This window comes from Emys orbicularis, chromosome 4 (genome assembly GCF_028017835.1).
Source record: "Emys orbicularis isolate rEmyOrb1 chromosome 4, rEmyOrb1.hap1, whole genome shotgun sequence".
In the NCBI taxonomy this organism is placed as follows: domain Eukaryota; kingdom Metazoa; phylum Chordata; order Testudines; family Emydidae; genus Emys; species Emys orbicularis.
The window spans coordinates 49,987,426-50,009,350 of NC_088686.1; the positions used below are offsets into that span (position 1 = coordinate 49,987,426).

Sequence of the window (21,925 nt, forward strand, 5' to 3'; positions counted from 1 at the left end):
TGAAAAAGGGTTACGGTGGGCTATAAGTTAAAGGGGTTGGCTCCCTGCTGTACCAGTCACAGGAGCCCTGACCCCTCCTCCCCATTCTGCTCCTTTAACAAACACCTCCTTTTTAAGCCCTTTACCAAGACATTTATCTGGTCACTGTATCCCTTCCCTATAGAGTACCTGCACTGGACAGCCGCCCCACACTTACATAATGAGTTGCAATATCATAGCCTAACTCCCTTCCCTTCTCACCATAACAAAGCCCTCCCCCCCAACCTGCTGTGGGGAAGGTGACCCTCCCCCAAACCCCCCCGCACCACTCACTCCACCTTGGCCAATCTGGTGGTGAGGGAAAAATTCCTTGCCAGCCCCCCTAGAAAGGAGCGGTTAGTGCAATGCCCACATCAGGCCCTGACCAAACCTATTTTGCCAGCTCTAAGGGGAGGGAGGGTGGGTGCCGCTCCACCTGGTCCGGGGAAAAGAGGCTTTTCTTGTTGGGCCTGCCCCTTATAAATTCCCCAGTCCTTCCAGTCCCTGGGGATATGTCAGCTTTGCCACGCTGACCCTTTTGGAGCCGCTTCCGAGCCCCTCTCTCACCCCAGCCTGTAAAGCGCTATACCCCTTCCCCGGCAAGCTAGACAACAGCCCTCCGCTTAAAGGTGTGGTATGGTCAAAATTTTTCACCTGTGTGACAACAGAGATGGGAGCTTTATACACACTGGAAAGAAGGATTCCCAGCGCCTCAGTGTGTAGGATAATACAGCACTGAAGGACCTTAGAAGATCCTGAGATATTTGAGTTTAAAATTATGAAAATTTAGTAATTTTTAAAGACATTTTAATTGTTCCCTCTCTTTGTGTCTGTGACAAAGTGGGGATTTCCCCTTGTTATGTTGTATTTGAGCCTATGTGAATTTTGCTGTTTTGCAATAAATGCTGTGTGTGCCTCAGTTTCCCAGTGTATTGCACCAATGTCTAGGTGGTGGGAATAAGGGTGTGTGACTTTTGCGGGGGTTGCTCCAACTGCCTGCACAGATGCTATGGCCTCCCCTTTGTAAACTGAGACCCAGGAGGGGAATGCGACCAGGTGACTCTTGGCCCAGGAAGCAAGACAAAGGCTGGAGGCTGAGCAAAGGGAAGGGCAGGGGCCAGGCAGCTGGATGCGAGTCAGTCTCGGCTGGCTTGGGGCACAGGGGGAGGACCAGAGCCCTGGCTCTGGGCTCCTCTCCCCACAAGATGGACTTAAGAACATAAGAATGGCCCTACTGGGTCAGACCAAAGGTCCATTTAGCCCCATATCCTGTCTTCCAATAGTGGACAGTGCCCCAGAGGGAATGAACAGAACAGGTAATCATCAAGTGATCCATCCCCTGTCGCTCATTCCCAGCTTCTGGCAAACAGAGGCTAGGGACACCATTCCTGCCCATCCTGGCTAATAGCCATTGATGGACCTCTCCTCCATAAATTTATCTAGTTCTTTTTTGAATCCTGTTATGATCTTGGCCTTCACAACATCCTCTGGCAAGGAGTTCCACAGGTTGACTGTGTGTGGTGCGAAGAAATACTTTTTATTTGTTTTAAACCTGCTGCCTATTAATTTCATTTGGTGACCCCTAGTTCTTGTGTTATGAGAAGTAGTAAACAACACTTCCTTATCTACTTTCTTTACACCAGTCATGATTTTATAGACCTCAATCATATCTCCCTTTAACCGTCTCTTTTCCAAGCCATTCCATATCCCTAATAATTATTGTTGCCTTTTTCCCAACCTTTTCCAATTCCAATATATCTTTTTTGAGATGGGGCGACCACATCTGCATACAGTATTCAAGATGTGGGCGTACCATGGATTTATATAAAGACAACATGATATTTTCTGTCCTATTATCTATCCCTTTCTTAATTATTCCCAGCATTCTGTTGGCTTTTTTGACTGCCGCTGCACATTGAGTGGATGTTTTCAGAGAACTATCCACAATAACTCCAAGATCTCTTTCTTGAGTGGTAGCAGCTAATTTAGACCCCACCATTTTATATGTATAGTTAGGATTATGCATTTATCAACACTGAATTTCATCTGCCATTTTGTTGCCCAGTCATCCAGTTTTAAGAGATCCTTTTGTAGCTCTTTGCAGTCTGCCTGGGTCTTAACAATCTTTAGTAATTTTGTATCTGCAAATTTTGCCACCTCACTGTTTATCCCTTTTCCCACATCATTTATGAATATTTTGAATAGGACTGGTCCCAGAACAGACCCCTGGGCGACACCACTATTTACCTCTCTCCATTCTGAAAACTGACAATATATACCTACTCTTTGTTTCCTATCTTTTAACCAGTTACCAATCCATGAGAACACCTTCCCTCTTATCCCGTGGCAGCTTACTTTGCGTAAGAGCCTTTGGTGAGGGACCTTGTCAAAGGCTTTCTGAAAATCTAAGTACACTATATCCAATGGATCCCCTTGGTCCACATGCTTGTTGACCCCCTCAAAGAATTCTAGTAGATTGGTGAGGCATGATTTCCCTTTACTAAAACCATGTTGACTCTTCCTCAACAAATTATGTTCATCTATATGTCTGACAATATTGTTCTTTATTATAGTTTCAACCAGTTTGCCCGGTACTAAAGTTGGGCTTACAGGCCTGTAATTGCCGGGATCGCCTCTGGAGCCCTTTAAAAAAATTGTTGTCACATTAGCTGTCCTCCAGTCATGTGGTACTGAAGCTGATTTAAATGATAGGTTACAGACTACAGTTAGTTCTGCAATTTCACATTTAAGTTCCTTCAGAACTCTTGGGTGAATACCATCTGGTCGTGGTGACTTATTGCTTTTTAATTTATCAATTTGTTCCAAAACCTGCTCTAATGATACCTGAATCTGGGACAGTTCCTCAGATCTGTCACCTAAAAAGAATGGCTCAGGTTTGGGAATCTCCAAACTTTGCTTGAAACTTTGACTTGGCTGAAAGTCACTGATTTCTGTGCTAACAAGTACTGTCCTATGCTGTGTTCCTGTCGACTAATAAACCTTCTGTTTTGCTGTTTTGCTGGCTGAGAGTCACATCTGACTGCAGAGTTGGGGTTTAGGGCCCTCTGGCTTCACCAGGAGCCCCGCCCGGGTGGACTCGCTGCGGGAAGCGCATGGTGTGGAAGGGGATGCTGAATGCTCCGAGGTCAGACTCAGGAAGGTCGAAGCTGCGTAAGCTTCTTGCCCTGGAGACAGTATGTCAGAGAGAGGAGGCATGCTCCCCCAGAGTCCTGGCTGGCTTTGTATGGAGTAGTTCCAGAGCATTGACCCAGTGACTCCATGACAGTGTCCAATACATTTTGACAGATAGTAACTAAGACATCTGGCTTCACAGAAGAAGGAATATAAAAAAAAGTGCATAAAACACTTTAAAAAAACTTTCCAAAAGGTTTATAAAATATTTTTTCTGTAAAATAGGTGGCATATGCAACATTGATGACGTTGTTCAATGTACAAATCTTATTGAGACATGTTTGGAATTATTATAACTCGTGGCTTTGCCATTTGTAAGAAATATTGAAATCTTAATATCAGGATAAAAAAACTTTAAGCCTCACTACACCATGAAGTTTTTCATATATATACATATATGTTATATGAGAGAATGACTTCATAGTATTTATGATGAAAATAGAAGGCTCTTCAGTCCATGAAATAGATTACTGAAAACTGCTCATGAGAGTGACTGAAGGACACTAACGCAGATATACAATTTTTTACCCCATTCTAACTTGCAATATGGTTTAAAACAACTATAACAACAAAGCATGAAAGGTCCGATACTGCAAAACATTACCAATTGCTTGGTGCTTGCTACCTTGACTAGTCTGAATGAAGTGAAGTACTCACAGTAGTAAGTAGTACACCTAGCAGTGAATGCAAGAACAGGCATCCAAGTTTTAATTTAAAATATACTGGAAAATGTATGTATGTGTGATTTATTTTGCATGTAGAATGTTTTCTTTACAAACATGGCCAGCCTGAAGTAAACATTACCACTCTTACAAAGAAAGCCAGTTTCTAAAGTTAAAAACTGGATAGCTTTCAAATACTTCACAGAAAAGTGTGCGCTGTATCAAGAAATAGAAAAAAAAATCAAGGAAGAGAATGGGGGGTAATTAAGTATTTGCAGCAATTGATTTTCTCATTAAAATAACTCTTTTCTTTTAATTTAATTCCATTCATCCTTTTGTGCTCATGTTCATTGAAGTAAGCAACTTTCAAATGATGTTCCGCAGATTTGGCCAGATACTGTGGTGAGGGTGGAAGACTAGATGTGTCAGGGGCTTTGTAATAGGTCAGAGAGACTTTCACCTCTCGGTCAGTATTTTCAATTCAGCTGAGGTGAGTAGTCACTGAAATTTGTTACTATTTGATGGCTGTTCAGTGGCCTATTAGAAATGTACTTCTTGGTTTCAATCCACTGGAATCCATATCATACTCAACACAACCACAATTAGCAATACATGCTGCCTTTTTTGGTAGTTTTAACAGAGAGAAAAGGTCTTAAAGGGCATGACCTATTATCTTAACCCTACAAGTTATCCTTCTAGTTCAATGGAGAGCTGTACTGGTGAGAGGCAGTGTAGACAAGCCTACACCACCATTGCTTATGCTGCATCTCTTCAGTGCATGGAAAGAGGACTGCAGTCCCCACGGCAGTCAACTCTGCTCCTTTCTTTCATGAATACAACAGAGCAACAACAGCCAAAATAATTTTAAAAAACCCTTACAAATCCATGTTCAACTATGAATGGTATCACCGACTAAGCAGGTACCTCTTACCTACTCCAAGCCCCAGTCCACACAAACTATACATGGGCAAATCTCACCCCCCTTCTTAGGGCTTGACTTTTAAAATCAAATAAATGAGCAACAAAATCTAGTCCATGGCTTCTCCCCAGGCTTGACTGCTCAGCCTACCCCCAACTCTTCTCTGCCTGAGACTGAAGGGTAAGCTAGTCTGGGAGCACGCTCCTTTTCTTTTTATTCCAGGCCTGATACTGCTGGCAATGTGCAAAGTGATGCTGGCTTTAGCGCCTGTCCCCTGAACATACCATTATCACCTTCTTGCCTAGTCCTGCCTGGGGCTTGTTCCTCCCGTCCCCGGCTTCAAACTGAACTTCGTTTAAACTAAAATGTGCCAAATAACATGTTTAAAATCAGAGCCATAGCAAATGATCTGACCTACTGGCAGTGAGCTCAAATGATCTCCTTTTAGAGCTCCCTCAGCTGACTGGCATTTTCCTGCTAAACTTAATGCATATTATCAGCTTGAATGTATCCATTAGCCTTGTGATGGTTTGTAATGAGGATATGCCACACTCAGATGTGTTAAAAACTGCCATTTGGGAAGGCTAAATGGCTAAAAGAGTTGGCAGTGTGATATGGAGTTTCTCACCTCTAGATTGTTGGTCAAAACTGGGGTCAGGTTGGTAGTGACTGAAAGTCTTTTACATCTGACTGGTTGCAGACCTACATGAAATGATTTGATGAGTTTGGTTTATTGGTGTCTATCTCACAAAACCACCACTACATTTGGCACTGATTGACACCCTTGGCAGACAGCTCAAAGGATTTCAAGGACAAGGAACCTCAGCTTTCCTCTGGATCATACAGGAAGATCCTCCAGATGGCCAGGTATCTTGTTGGTGAAGGGGTGTAGTTTTGGAGAGCATGAAAGTGCCACTGCTAATGCTGTAAATAAATATAGTACTTCAGCAAGACAGTCAAGCTTGGCACCTGTTTTCACTCAGTTTAGCTAACATCTTCTTCACTGTGGTTATTTCCTTTTCCATCTAGAGGGAAGCCAGTGGTGTTTCTCAAGTGGGTCTCTTTCAGAAGCCCTACAGAGATCAAATAGACTAGCACCTGTCACTGAGTCTAAAATCACAAAAAGTTCATTTTTAAAAAGCTGCCACCCAACGCAACAGGAATTTAAAATTTTGACACCAGTGGTTCTGACTTGATGATTTGAAAAACATGACGGTGACATGAAGAAATGAATAGGAATGTGGTGTCTTTTTGTGAAACAAGCTGAATACTGTATTAGCGTACTCTCTTCTAGGAGAAGTCATTTGTAATTTAGTAAATATAAGGAATTAAATAATGACTTTGATAGGGCTCGATTATGTAAAGCAGAAGAGCACTTTGTACAGGACGTTGAATGTCCTCCTCACCAATTAAGATAATGGGAAAGCTGAGGATTTTCAGCATCCCACAGGATCAGACCCTTATGTAGCACTTCTAAACTTTACACAAGCTTTTTTTCAGCTATCTCCAACCTTACAAAAATAATGGCTTAATTAAACTCTTTCAGTTGAGTAAGTTTTTGTTTAGTTGAGCTACCTAACAAAGTAATGGAGCAATAACTAATACATTTGTCAACTCTGGAGTTTAGAACAAGTATAAGTCCATTGCTTTTTTTTTTTTTTTTAAATGTATCAATGAAAAGGACACAGAAAAAGTGAGGGGGAGATTTGATTTAGCTCTGAACTCAGCATTTTAAAAAACTGTTTTCTTTTCCCAAATGTGCCAGAGAGGCAGGCGAACAGAGGAAAGGGATGAGGATATCAGCTCAGCAGCCATGTAGAAGTTTTTAACATTTTGTTTTTCAAAGTGAATTATAAAGACTCAAAGAGGAGGCTGGGAAAAATCCCAAACAGCACATTAAGAACCGTCTTCCCCTCCTAAGAAATAAGCATCCAAGAAACAAGCCCATGGAAAAGAGAGCGAAAGAAACCCTTTTTTTTTTTTAAAGTGAGCTGTCTCACCATTACAGATTTTCCAAAGTCTTTACAACTCTAATTAAAATGTGGTAATTGGTTATGTTACCTCAATTACCATGACTCATGGACATTGATGCAAAGCGACACCAATTGAATCCCTTGGGTGTTATACCCCAAGGCCATCCCATTTATTTTGGCCTTATTATTTTCAATTATGTGGCTGGATGTACAGCATACTTTCAGAGCCAATACACATGGGGCTTTTTCTGGACATATAGTGCAGTGTACATACAGGACGACTCGGGAGATAAAAAAAATTTGCATGAAGCACAGAAGTGGACGTTAACACCATAAAAAGACTAAAAGACAGGAATATTTCAGAGGTATTACAGGGCAGTTTGAAAATTAGAGCATTCTGAACCCAAATTATCTTGGCTGAAATCATCTATTTTATGAGTCTGATTAATACTGCCCCCTCAATAATTAGCAATCTCTGTTGATTGAGAAAAGAGATTGTGAATTTCTGCATAAAACTGATCAGAATTCTGCACTTATTGCATGAGCAGAGTACCTGACATCTGTGGGAGCTCTGCTTATGGAATGAGCAGCTTCTCCAGTAATTGAGAAAGACAGGGGTATGGGAGGTGCAAACTTTGGGAGAATAACTATTTGAAAATATAGATTTGGACCCCAGTCCTTGGCAGCACTACGTGTACTCTGTGCTACTCCAGCAGTGTAAAACAGCTGCAATGACAGCCAAACTGGCTGGCAAATGTTTCTGCTTGTGTGGGTAGTGTACTTTCATACTAACCCCATTGTGGCCCATAGTGTAAGGGGGAAATCCAGAAGGCATGTGGCCAGGGCATCTCTACACCTGGCTATGTAATGGCTTAAGCATTGCAACATCCCTGTGAGGTAGGAAATTATTATTCCCATTTTACCCCTGGGGAAACTGAAGCACAGATAAAGAGTCCCAGGTCTCCCAACTCCCAGTTAAATTCTTCAGCCAAAAGACCAACGGATCATTTATTGTTTTTAAATTAAATCAAATCATTATTTTACCTAGCCTCTTTAATCTAGCCAACTTTTTTGCCCCTTTGAGTGATTCTGAATTCTAATGCTACTTTCTAGATTCTTCTGCATCGTGAGAGGGCCATCTTTTGCCAGACTTTGGTTTTTGCGTTACATACTAATACCTCTTTGTTATGTCTAGGTTTGTGAGGCAGCCTATCGCAAGGATAATGAAAAATTCAATAAAGATTTTTCTAAGGCATCAAGAAATAAAATAAATTTGAAAGAAACCTACAAACCCTTTGTAATTAACTCCAACATAGCTTTCAGAAGGGGATAAGCAATCAAAATAAGAAGTAACTGAGGATAATAAGGAAGAGTAAAAAGATAAAGGAAAATTCTGGTATACAAATTAAGAGGAGAATGGAAGATGCAAGCAACTCCTGCGCCTCTGTATGGCAACATAATCAGCTGTCTTATTTACTGTCAGAGAGTCAGATGCCATCGGAGGTATAAAACATCTCATTTGTTTTCATAAATTACAGTATACTGTGGGCAACCTCAAATAAAGACTTGTTACCAGGGGATACTGTTTATGTGCCAAGATTGGCACACCATCAAGTGCAGAGAGATGGGGAAGCAGAGGAAGCAATCTTGGGACCATCCCAAGAAATGACTACACAGGAACTGAGTGAAAGGAAAAGCTATAGCATGCCAACTCAGGACTGGGGAAGCGTAAGAACCCAGAATTCTACTGAGGTTGGTGCATCTTTCAGTGCTGAGAATTCAAATGGTTTTATCAACCTCAGAAATCTGTGGATACTGCTATGTTTATACAATCATATTATAAAAAAATCCACAACAAAACACTCCAAAACAAAATACTGCCCTAAATGAAAATTAAATGAGCATCCTGATAGTTCTTAATATCTGTCATTTCTCAGCAGAGAGGAAGGTATGAACCCTACCCAGTTGCAGACAACTCAGTCTAGCACACAAGTTCTGCTTCCTCCAGGCAAAGTGGGAACAAAGCAGTGTGCAGCTTATGAAGTTCCATGGCATCCAGACATCAAGTAACATGCAGCACTTGTACAGTCTCTATCTCGGCTCCCAATCGATTCCAATCCCAAACAGAGCCACAAGACTCACTTTGCTCCTGCTGCAACAGCAGTGCCGAACTCTAAATAGCACATAGCAGCTTATTTAGAATAACTGCAGCTCCAAACAGCAAATAGCTTACACATAGCAGCTGTTCACGTGTAAGAGGAGAGAATATGCTCTCTCTGAAAAAACTTGGACCTCTATTCAGCAGCCTCCAGGATTTCTCACAGTTGCAGCTTGCTCCTGCTCCAGGCACAAGAGAACAGCTATACTTACTACAGCAACTATAAGTTTTAAGAATGAAAAAAATATCCAGTTAGCCTCTTTGTGGCAGCTCGCATCTCAGTGAAATATAGTAGAAACCCAGGTCAGCCTCTCTCTGGTAATTGTACTCCCATTACAGCAGCCTCCAGCAACCGAGCTTCAGGATTTTTAGAACTGCATTTGTTCCGTGCTGCAAGGTACAAGACAACAGCTAGTGTACACTCTTGCTGTTGCAGCTCCAAGCTTCAACTAGTTTCTCTACAGCAGGTCCACTCAACAAACTAGTCCAACTCTACAGCCCTAGGTAATGGTTTCTTAGAGCTATTGCTATCATTTAAAAACATAGACAAAAATAAAAAAATCCCAAAATTGCCTAAGGGTTGGATCAGTTACCAGACATTGCAAAAAATAGAGAGGGGCTCATAGACCCTTGATCCAATTTTTTCCAAAGAAAAAGTTCTGTTATTATCCTTTTCCCCATCACTAACTCTCCTCTTCTAATCCCTCAATGTGCACCCTTTTCACAACCATATTTTGCTGCTGACCTCCCTTGCTTCTGTTCTCAACCTCTCACTCTCTTGGGATTGTTCTCTTCAAAATTCAAGCATCAGTAAGCTGGTTATTTCCTTTCTCAACTGTCATCTCCTTTCTTCCCCTCATATCTAAGCCTAAGTATGCCATCTACAACTGCTACCTCAAGTTCCTCACACCCCCAATTTGGTTTTTGCCTTCCACTATCTAATCCCATATCTCATGTTGTCTCTCAGATGTCCCTTCCTGAATGTCTATCAACTAAAATTAAACATGGTCAAAATTGAACTGGTCTTTCCTCCCCAAACCTCCGCACTTGCTTATTCACTTTTGCTATTGAACACACTATCACCCTCCCTGTCATTCCAGTAACCAGCATGAGCGCCAACTCCTCCACCTCCCTTGCACTTCACGTTCAAGCCATACCTGGAGTCTTCCCTCTTCTTTCTCCACAACATTTTTAAGATCTGACCTTTTCTTTCTGGAAATAGAGCTAGAGCTCTTATTCAGTCCTTTTTATCTCTGGTATTTACTGTAGCCTCCTCTGGCCTCCTTAATATGTATACTTCCCCCCACCCCAAGCCAATACAACACACAGCTGCTAAAATCCTCTTCTTTGCCCTTCACTGGGACCATGTTACCTCTCCCCCCTTTCATTGGTTTGTGCTTCTCCTCCACATCAAGTTCCAGGTTCTTATCTTTGCCTTCATAGCCCTGTGTAACTCTGCACCTCTCATTATCCGCACTTCCTCTTGCCTTGTTCCTTCCCCCCTACTCCAACACTTATGCTAGCCATGATATCCTGTTTCTCTGCTTTTCCAGTAACTCTCTCCTTTACTTTCTTCCATGTCATTTTCTACAAAGACGTACCCATTCTATGATAATCCATAAGGTCAATGCCCTTATTCATTTCCTTCCTTAAATTCCATTTTTACTGCAACACCTAGAAGAAATTAGACAACTAATCAATGGCTAGATAGACAGACACATGAGGATAGGGGGAGGGATAGCTCAGTGGTTTGAGCATTGGCCTGCTAAACCCAGGGTTGTGAGTTCAATCCTTGAGGGAGCCATTTAAGGATATGAGGCAAAAATCTGTTGGATGATTTAATTGGGGATTGGTCCTGCTTTGAACAGGGGATTGGACTAGATAATCTCCTGAGGTCCCTTCCAATCCTGAAGTTCTATGATTAGGTTTGGATACATAATCTTTTTTTAAAAAACCATGCAAACATCAAGATGTGAGCCATTCATCACCTCAGCCACTTTGCTTTTGTGCTGAACCCCTTTCCCACACACTTGATCAGTTGGTCTTTTGAGACCATTAGCACACTGGGGCAGGGACTTCTGATGGGTCTGTAGAATCCCACGTACATTTTGGGTGCTATATTTATATAAAAATAATAAACAACTCAAAGAGATCTGTTACTTTTTGTTTTTCTTTTAAATGGAACTTCAAAAAAAATCTCTGTTTAAAAAACAACCTAAACCCACAAAAGTTAACATTTCATTGCTAGTCACTTAAACTGTCAAGAAAGGGGTGGATGTCAAGTAATTTTTCCTATTTTTAAATTTATTATAAACCTAAAAATTATATAAAGTAAAATATATGTTGTTCATTCTATTATTTTTATGATGCACGTCAGTACCTGTATTGCATAGGATTAGCATCATTGCTTCTATGGTTGCAATACTCATACTTCAGCGTTAGGACAGTAACACAGGACATGTTGGGTCAATTCCTCCATTACTGTCAATGGAGTAACAGTAGGGATACGGCTTATTGTCTAAATATAGTTAATCCATTCCAGTATGGTTTTATACTGTACAAGATCTGTATAATTGACACCACTTAATTGATAGCATAAGTAATATAATATTTTGCCTCTTAGGGATTGTTTGCTAAGATAAGGCCAGATGAATACATTTTCCTTATATTTTAAGCAGTACAGAACTTATTACATACTCAAAGTATTCTGTCAGTGTTTCCCAACCTTTTCCAGTCTGAGGCACACTTACTTCAATAAATGATTTGTGTGGCACACACACCCGTGTTAAAATTATTTTAAAAACCCCTTACTTTTAATGAGAAATTTGATGTAAGGTCTGTCTCATGCACATTCACCCAAAGAGCAACAGCACAAAATGCAATTTGGTTGTGACACTAATTAAAATAAATGAGGTTTTTTTCCTCGCAAGTGACTTTTCCAAAATTCCATGGCACACCAGTGTGCCACGGCACATGGCCCGGAAACACTGTTCTATGTGAAGAATGCACTTAGTGATAGGCTGGTGCTAAAAACATTATTAACAGTGTACAGAACTTTTATGAAGTATCAAATCCAAAAAATTATGGGCCCAATCCTGCTAAATTCTGAGTAACTCGACTTGCACTGCTTTCACAGGAGTCGAATGTGCCCAGTCCTTGACAGAATGAGATCCCATGTGATTAAAAATGCAGCAAACAGAATATGTATATTATGAGTTTATCTTATTAATCAGTCATGTCCATATCCAACCCTGTTTTGTGAAAAATAAAGCTTTATTTGTTTACTGTGAAGATTAGAAATGGCATCTTCAGTCAGAAAATCCACTGTAAAATGAATATGTTTGCCATCCACTGGAATGATGTCTCCCATGTGACAAATGAAACAATACTAGGTCTATTTAAAGCAATCATCACTCACCGGGACTTTTCCCAACTTCTTTTGTAGCCTGGTTTGCCACTGGACAGCTTGCATGACAATGGCTTCCCACCTTCTTTCAAGATTTACAATTATCAGCTGCATAGACTGGTGATCTGCATTCAGATTGCAGGTCTCCTGGTCATCCAGGAGGTGCTGGCATAATCGCAACACAGAGGCTACTCCACGACGTCTCTGTTTGATCTCACAGCACAGAGACTGCAGGACAGAGAAATGACAGATGTCAGTGCGGTGTAGTCTACAAATGTATAAAATTAACTGTTAAGTTTATACTTTGTAGTGTCCAGTCTTCTTACAATATGTCTGTGTTCCATTCATTGTTTCCTTGATACTTAATATCAAAGCTTGGTGATGCACTCACAAATAGTAATAATAATGGCAATGAGGCTGCAAAGCTACTTTAAGTCTCCTTCAAATTAATGCCACATGTAGCTAACTGTCTCAATGATGCTGGACGATTTACAGCATGTACAGGGTTCCCCCCAACCCCTATTCCACTGGGGCATGTCTCTGAAAATTAGTTATCCCGCCAACATCTAGTCATTCAAGGTTTTAAAATGGATTTTAAGAATCTTTCAGGAAAAATAAATAAATGCTATACTCATAAAATGGCATAGTTTAATTCAATGTTTAATTCAATGCAGATCTAGAAAATCAAAATAAAGAAAAAATATATTACTTAGAAGAACCATTAGAAATGATGGGCCATATGTTATACTCCCGAGGAAAAACGTGCAGCAGGGAAGTGCAGTGGTCCTCTTTACAATTTTTACAAATGCTTCTTGTGATTATAACAGTCCTAAGGTATTTCTTATACTGAAATTAAAATAGGAATACTATAGTAATGATATCTGTGTTCAAAATTATAAATATTTAATAGCAACCACTGTATTTAATGAGAAAGATCCAGTGCAACAGAGGAATACCATTTGCGCCTCATCATGCAGTTCAAACCAGTGAACAAGCCTTGTTTTTACCAAATAGCGGTTGAGGCCAGGAAATGTTGCATATACTCCAGAAACCTGTACAATTGCATTGGCAACCCCATATGATAATAGTACAACTAGTGCATCTCCCGTGCCACAACTAAGGGACACGTTTCTACAATTCTGAAGGACAATGGTTGGCTACTTTTCTGTGCAGTATAGGGTCATGTATGGGGTTTTCAAGTGCTATCACCTCCACACCCAACGTTGCATCAGGATTGTATTAACTTAGGATGTCTTTTTACAGTTATTGCTATGAGGTTTGGGGGCATATAGCCTGGGCATCTATGAGGAAGAGTCCTCAGCCTCGCACTTGACCATGTACCTTTTCATGGCATGCTGTGGATCTAATATATGATTCCTAATTGGCACTTGTGCTACTCATGGCATTACACTATGTATGTAATAATGTATTTCATGCATGGAGTTTTCCCAGATAATTTAAATTGTAACTTGCCAACATCTGTTTTCCTCTGCAGGATGCCACAGATGAAAGTGCATGACCCTATGAGAAAATCTCAACTATCGTTTGAGCATTTTTGTTTCTCTTAAGGGACAGGTATTTTGTTTTTAATTTTCTGTTTAAAAAAAAAAGTAAAATAAACTCATCACAACTTTCAGAGCAGTTCACAAGTGCCAATGGCTGAAAAATATTAATAATTAAGCTGGACATCCCCTTCTAAACTTGAATAACAGAACAATAATATTCTTTAAAAAAATAAGTGAAGCTTCTGGATTATTAAATTGCTTTAGAAAGGAAGCTATACCTAGAAGTGATGTATATCAAAACAGTATTTGCCCTCCAGAAGCACTTATGCTTGTGCAATAACTCTAAACTAAAGGACTGAAGCAAAATAGTGGTGCACATATCTAGAAATATATCTTTCTTTTGCCTACTGATAGTGTGCAAGTGATTTTTTTTAATTCAAAGCCTTCAAAAGAAATGATAATTATATCCACAAACATAGCAGAATTACTAATCTACTGGCACAATTTGATTCTTCTAACAGTTAACAGATTGCTTATTAATCAACAAGGGTAAACAAGACAATGCAATCTCATTTAGAGCGCGAGTTTTAATGCCTAAAAGTATTTGTGTTCAAAATGTTAATCCCGATAAGGCTTCATTAGAAGACATCTTAAAATGATTAAGTGCATTTCATTGTAAAGTACACTGAGTAGTATATCAGCAGATGGACATTTCATACAGATGTTCCACTTATTGATATAATGCATTCTATAGCTATTTAAATTACCCCAACTCTGTGATAGCTGGAATTCCATTATTTCTGTAATGAGAGAACTCTGTACCTTTAATATTTCTGAATTTTAAATAAGGTGAATGACAAATTCCCAAACCACTATTTATGGCAAAATATGACCAGGAATTTTATTATTCAATTTAGATCAGTGCTGCATTTTCACTTAAGTTTCCTGAACTTGCCCTTATTTATTTTCCTAGGATTCATTACTATATACCTACACAGCTCTTGATGTAATCAAATGTCTGAAATATTTCCTTTCTGATGCTGTTCATTAGCCTAATATTACACCAGAAAAAAAAATCTAGGTACAAATAAAGTGGAAGGTCTTACTTAACACTGCAACAACAAAGAAATTGAACATTACGGTGGCTTTTATGAGCTAGATTCTGCTCTCAGTTAACCTGGTGAAAATCTGAATAAACTCCATTGAAGCTGAGAATCTGGCCCCATACCCTTAACTCATCCTCTTATCTTGATATATCTAATGATGGTATCCCCTAAAATGTTGGACGCTATAATACTGTTACAATCCCATATAATATGATAAACTAAGGGCCATTCCATTCATAAACCAAAATATGTGGGCTATAATAAGACCTGTACATGGTATTATCTGCAAGCAGAGATACAGGACCAAATTCATCTCTCATTTACATCAGTTTTCCACCAGCACAATAACATTAACTTCACGGAAGCTATTCTTGATTTACATGGGTGTGACAATACAATTCAACCATGGTAGTTTTGTTTCAACTTTATTAGATGTTATGATTAATATTAAAAGAGGATGAAACACTCATTCCTAACAAGGAAAAGAATACTGTAATGACTCTTGTAGAGCTAGAAGACTTAATCAGGTGAAGGCACACAAACAATATATACAATGGCAGGCTACAATGAATCCAAAGGGGTATTTATGGTCTGTTATGTATCATGCTAAATGATCATTATCTGTTTCATTGACATGATATCTCACAGTGTCCCATACCTATCCATACTTTGCAACTATTGAACTGGAATGGTCATGTGAAATATTGTGAATACAATGATTGTGCACAGACAGTTCTCATTTCCAAATCTTCACCAGTTATTTCATTTTACATTTCTAAATAGTATAACTCTATATTTTGAGATATTAGCTTCTACAAAAAACTCATAATCAACAAAGCCATTACTTATCAAAAGAAAAGCAAAGAGGACCAGGATTTTCAGACACAGGAGTCTAAAGTGCATGAACCTTAAACCCTAAGTCCATTTTTAGGCACCTGCCTGACTTTCAAAAGTGCTGAACATTCCACCGCTCTGATTGCCCTCAGTGGGAACTGTTGGTGCTCAGCAGTTTAAAAAGTCAGGCAGATGCCTATATATAGAATTAGGAGGCTTGCTTTAGGCTCCTCTGTTTGAAAATCTAGACTGAATTGTCCCAGTAAGGTTAACTATGTTTTGCAATGTAGAGAGAGATGTCTGGTGAATATATAGGCAATATTACAATGCAGTGTTTATTAAAACATATTTCCTGTACATCACAGAAGAACCCTGGAGATCTTTCTTCTCTCAGTATAACCCTATGTTTAGTACTTTGAGACTGTCAGCCTGACAGCTGAAAAGGGCTGGATTGCTCTCCTTTCACAGCCTGCTAATACCACACCGTAAATCATCTGGAAGGGCCACTGCTGAATGACATCAAAGACCGCTCCCAACCCAAGGGCCAAGAGTATTGTCTAGGCAGAACCTAGTGCCCAGGATGGTTCTGGGACAAGGGGTTGAACCATGTACAACTGCTTGGCTACTAAGGCCCTGATTCTGCAAGGTACTTAAGCATATGCTGAACTTTAAGCATGTGAGGAGTCCTCTTAAATTCAATGGAACTATGCACATATGTTAGGCACGTTTAAGTTCCTTGCTGAACTGAGGCCTAAGCAATATTTTTCAACAACTGGATATTCTTCCTTTAAGTCCAAAAACAAAACAAAAAATGGAGTGTGAAATTTATTAAGGAAACTATTAAATACAAACTTTATTTTGCTATTGACCAGTACATCAGTCTAGTCCAATTTATCTCAAAAGCAGAGAGATTGCTAGACAATGGCACCAAATTGGTAAGCTGAAATTGTTCACAAATGATAAAATTCTCATATCACAGAATCATAGAAATGTAGGGCTGGAAGGGACCTCAAGAAGTCATCATGTCCAGTCCTTTGTGCTGTGGGAGGACTAAGTAAACCTAGACCATCCTTGACAGGTGTTTGTCCAAACTGTTGTTAAAAACCTCCAATGATGGGGATTCCACAACCTCCCTTGGAAGCATATTCCAGAACTTAACTACCCTTATAGTTAAAGTTTTTATTAATATCTAACCTAAATCTCCCTTGCTGCAGATTAAGCCTATTACTTTCATCTTCAATGGACATGGAGAACAACTGAGTATCATCCTCTTTATAACAGCCTTTAACATATTTGAAGACTGTTATCAGGTCTCCCCTCAGTCTTCTTTTCTCAAGATTAAACATGCCCAGTTATTTTTAACTTTTTCTCATTAGATTTTCTAAACCTTTGAAAACAGTTTTGTTCCTGTTCTCTGGACTCTTTCCAATTATTCCACATTTTTCCTAAAGTGAGGTGCCTAGAATTGGACACAGTACTCCAGCTGAGGCCTCATCAGAGCTGAATAGACTAGGACAATTACCTCCTATGTTTTAAATACAACACTCTTGTTAATTCACCCCAGAATATAAGCCTTTTTCGCAGTTGCATCACATTGTTGACTCATATTCAATTTGTGATCCACTATAACCCCTAGATCCTTTTCAGCAGTACTACCTCCTAGCTAGTTATTTCCCATTTTGTAGTTGTTCATTTGACTTTTCCTTTCTAAGTGAAGTATTTTGCACTTGTCTTTGTTGAATTTCATCTTGTTGAGTTCAGACAAATTCTCCAATCTGTCAGAAGTCATTTTAAATTCTATTCCTGTCCTCCAAAGACCTTGAAACCCCTCACATATTGCTGTTATCTGCAAATTTTATAAGCATACTCTCCACTCCATTATCCAAGTCATTCATGAAAATATTGAGTAGTACCAGACCCAGGACTGACCCCTGCAAGACCCCACTAAGATATGCCCCCTTAGTTTTACAGCCAACCATTGATAACTACTCTTTGAGTATGGTCTTTCAATCAGTTGTGATACCACCTTATAGTAGTATCACAAAACTGTATTTTTATAGCATGAATCTGAATTACCATATACAAAAATTTAGATGATTTTTTGTAGCAAAATGATTAGATGATTTTTTCACATACTTTTAGTAAATACTGAAATTTCTTTGCATGAGGTCTTAATGCGTTTCAGTCATTTTTGTCTCTCCTGTTTAAAGTTTGATAGACTTTATACTTATGAATATTGTAGTGTGTGGAAAAAAAGAAATCTCTGAAAATTCAAGGCCCAATCTAATTGAAAATACCTGAGGTCTCTGGAGTCAGGAAAGCTGTCTGAAGGGCCCACAGATGCTAACTTACATGTTTTCACTTTCTTTGTACTTTTAGGTACAAAGGAATTGCCACATCCAATCAGACTAGTGGTCTCTCTAATCCTGAATCCTGTTTCTGACAATGGGCAATATTAGATGCTTCAGAAGAAGGTGCAAGAATACACAGAGGGCAATTATGAAATAACCACCCCAAAGTGGAAGTTTCTGCCTAACTTTTGCCAGCCGTCTGCTCTGAGGCATGAGGCTTTATATCCCCCCTTTATATTTTTTTCCTATCTAGTGTAATCATGGATAATGACTGAACTGTTACTCAAACTTTTTTTTTTATTTTTTTTTGTATTTATGTATTTATTTAAAATCAACATTCAGACATAGGCCAAGCTAGCAACATTCAGCCAAAAATTTGAGAATGGAAGCTCTTATGCAACCTTAACTCTAATGGTTGCTGATGCTCTCAGTATAATGATAATACTAGTCAGAGTCATGTTTTCAAGTGGCGAATAAACAGCAGGAGCAAATGAACTCTTCAAAACAAAGGTGGGCCTATTTCACCACTTTATGTCTGCTTTAGGCCCATGTAACACCGCAGATTTCAACAGAGTTGGCATAAGACTAGAATAAAGACTATGAAAAGTCTGACCCTTTATTTTTATGCAAATATCACTAATAATGAAAAACAGTGGCGGGACAGGAAGTTGGAATTATGACATATCAACAGAATGCTTTCCATGAGATGACAGTGGCTGTCTGCTAGCTGGCTCCTACTGTCTGCTGTGCTGCAGCTTGTGTTTTAAAATTAACTTTGCATACTGCATGAATATTGAAAATAAGAATTTCTATTAGTGAATGAAAAAGACAACCAATGGTAAGTAATTCCTCAAAATAAAAAAAACCAAATGCCATGGACTGGAAGTGAATGATGACTTGTCATCTTTTAAAGAAAATACTGGCAAACACGGGTGTTTTAACTGATTTCAAGGCTAAAAGAAAATGTCACCTAATATAGGATCTCTGCTTAGTTGCAAATGGTGGGACTTAATCTATATTGAAGCTAAATATTCTATAAGTATGCAGTGAAGTGCAAAAAACAGCAATTGAAAAATGACATGATTAAATGGCACAACATACAATCATTTGCTCTCAATTATATCAATGTATCTTCTTCATTTCAAGGAGTCAGGCAGAAATATTGTTTTTTAAATGCCTCTATTAAATTGGGCACCAATAATAAAATAGATGAGAGTCCTAATAAGCTCATTTATGTAACATACATCATACACCACAAAACTATTCTCTCCAAACGGGTTTGCACATAGATTTGTCTCCTGGTTGTCATCAGTCTTGGCTATATTAAAAGATTTTAAAGGCATAATGCTGCCTCCAGGCCCATTCACTGGAAAACCTTTGTATAACTTTTCTGGTTCACCCTTGTGAGATCTTTAATGCTAATTATGGAAAAAGTATTGATATAATATCTTTGCTGTCACATTTTATTATGATGACGGACACAACAGAATCAGGGATTGACATTTTGGAAATATCATCTAATTGCAAGTCAGAAACACGGAATGACAGTTTAAAGTAGATTACGACTTCTTTCAAAAATTTATTTAAAAGCCATACTTTTAATAGCATTAGAGGCCACTAAATTGCTATGCTGAACACATCTCTCTAGGATTCTCTGATCAGTGCATTATTTCTGCACAACGAATTTGGAAATTGTTCACAACATTTTTTTTAAAAAAATCCATATTTCCAATGCCAATTCCATATTTTTTCCTGAGAGATATAAAAAATTAATTGCCACCCAAGTATTTTAAGATAAATATTTCATTTTTGTAAGTTCAATCTATCTATGTGGTATTTATTATTGCCATGATATCTGAGTTGTTGGGTTTAATTTTAATTCAATCAGATCACTGACTTGTAAAAAAGATACACAAAAACATTTGTGTTGAAATCATTTGCAAACAACAATTAAAATAGCATTTTTAGGGACTAAAAGCAGCACCTGTATTCCTTCCAACTTGTCTCCTGAAGTACAGTATATGAAATAAAACACAATACTGAATCTAGAATTGATGCTTCTCTTAGGCTTATTCCATGAAAGCTGTTATTATCTCTGTATGACATTCTTTAATTTATTTGTGCCACTCCTTATGCTGGGTTAAGTACTTTTACATATATTTATTTTTAAGAAGATAGTTCACTGGCCTGGTACTTAGTTCATATTCACATGTAATTAGTAATACGTAATATACTTCTTCTAAATTAAAAACACTATTAACATTCCAGACATATAAAACAATATGAAGATTAAGTTACTCTAAAGGAAACGATAATAGCTTACAGATTGCTTTTATCATTACTAAAATGCTGGTATCTATTACAGTGTCTCCCTGGAATAAAGAATGCACTTTTGGCAATAATCTGTTAAAAAAGTGTCCATTATTGTTCAGATACTGCTATCTAAAGTCTAAACTAGTCTGCAATTACAGAAAGGTAACTTTTAACAAAAAAAAAGAAAAATGGTGTTGGATGCAAATGTAGCGTTGCTACTAAAGTATGAAACACGTCTTCTGACGCCTTATTTTTTCCTTGTGTGTGAGAGGAGAAGGTATTAATTAGAATTCATTTTCACATTAAAAGATTTTAGAACTTATTCACAACACACACTGATTTGTAGATTAAATTGGCTCCAGGTAGCCATTTCCAAATAATTTGTGGGGAGGAAGAGAGGTGATGGGAAGAAGCCATTTTGCCCGCTATGGCACTGTTTGCATGTCCAGACTCTTCCAGTTTCTGTCCTGTTTGCAATTTATTTTTCAGAAGATTCTCCTCCCAATGAAAACGGGAGAGATTTTGAAGTATGTAGTGGAAAATGTTCATTTTTGGCAAAATATTCTAAAGAAATAGAGACAGCATCAGAAGGGTAAGATCAGGGCATGAATATTAGCGCTTTGTATGTCTTTTGTAACGAAACCTGAAAATCACATTATATTCACCTGGCATTACAAATCTGAAACTTGAGCTAGGTTTACTAACCAGTTCATCATGGTTTGCAAAACCTTCAGCAAACCTGGGTCAAGTTTCAAGAGAAGAACTTCAGGTTGAGGTGAAAATCTTCAAAATTCTGAAACCGAGAAGAATGCATTGGGTTAAGCTGCATTTTGGTTTGAGTTTCGGAGTTAATTTAAATTCAAAACTTGAACTGAAATTAAGGTCTCGTCTCAACAAGCATCAGACCTAAGATACAAACAACCCCCCTATTGCTCGGAGTACTGTTTCAGATATCTGAGTTTCATTCAACTTTAATGAAAAAGGATTATGTTGACTCATAGCATTTAGAACCCAGTATCCACCCAGAGACCTAAATATACATTGTTAAAAAAAAAGATTTACATAGCTTTATTGCATGAAGGTATGCCAATACCTGTAACAGTTAGGTCTATACCAGATGTGGCTACTCTGCCTACTCCTTCCCCTCCTTAATCTAGCCCTTTCAGAGCTTCTAGGCTGGTATATTTTCCTTGTTTCTCTGCAATGGTCTTCATACATTCCAGGAGGCACTGAGTGCTTCCTTCCCTTGAGAATGACACAAGAAGAGTTTCCTGGTGTAACTTCAGATGGGGAAGCAGTGTATAGAAAATAAACTGATTTAGTATTTTTAGGGACTTAAGAGCAAGCAAGGAGGCAGGAAGGGGAAAATGAAAACAGCTAGAGTAGGGAAAAGATAGTTCCTTTGGATTTTTTGTCACACTGGTGAGGCAACTTTAAACCTGGGTGAACAAAAAGATAGATTGGAAATAACATCATCCCCACTCCTAA

The 21,925-nt window shown here is 38.7% G+C and overlaps 1 protein-coding gene across 1 annotated transcript in view; it reads right to left on the reverse strand.

Moving 5' to 3' along the window:
* Window positions 1-21,925, reverse strand: part of AKAP6 (A-kinase anchoring protein 6) — a 299,187-nt gene that overhangs the window by 16,539 nt on the left and 260,723 nt on the right. The window contains exon 12 of the mRNA XM_065404219.1: window positions 12,341-12,556. Coding sequence (XP_065260291.1) covers window positions 12,341-12,556 — 216 coding nt within the window. The remainder of the gene's footprint in view (window positions 1-12,340; window positions 12,557-21,925) is intronic.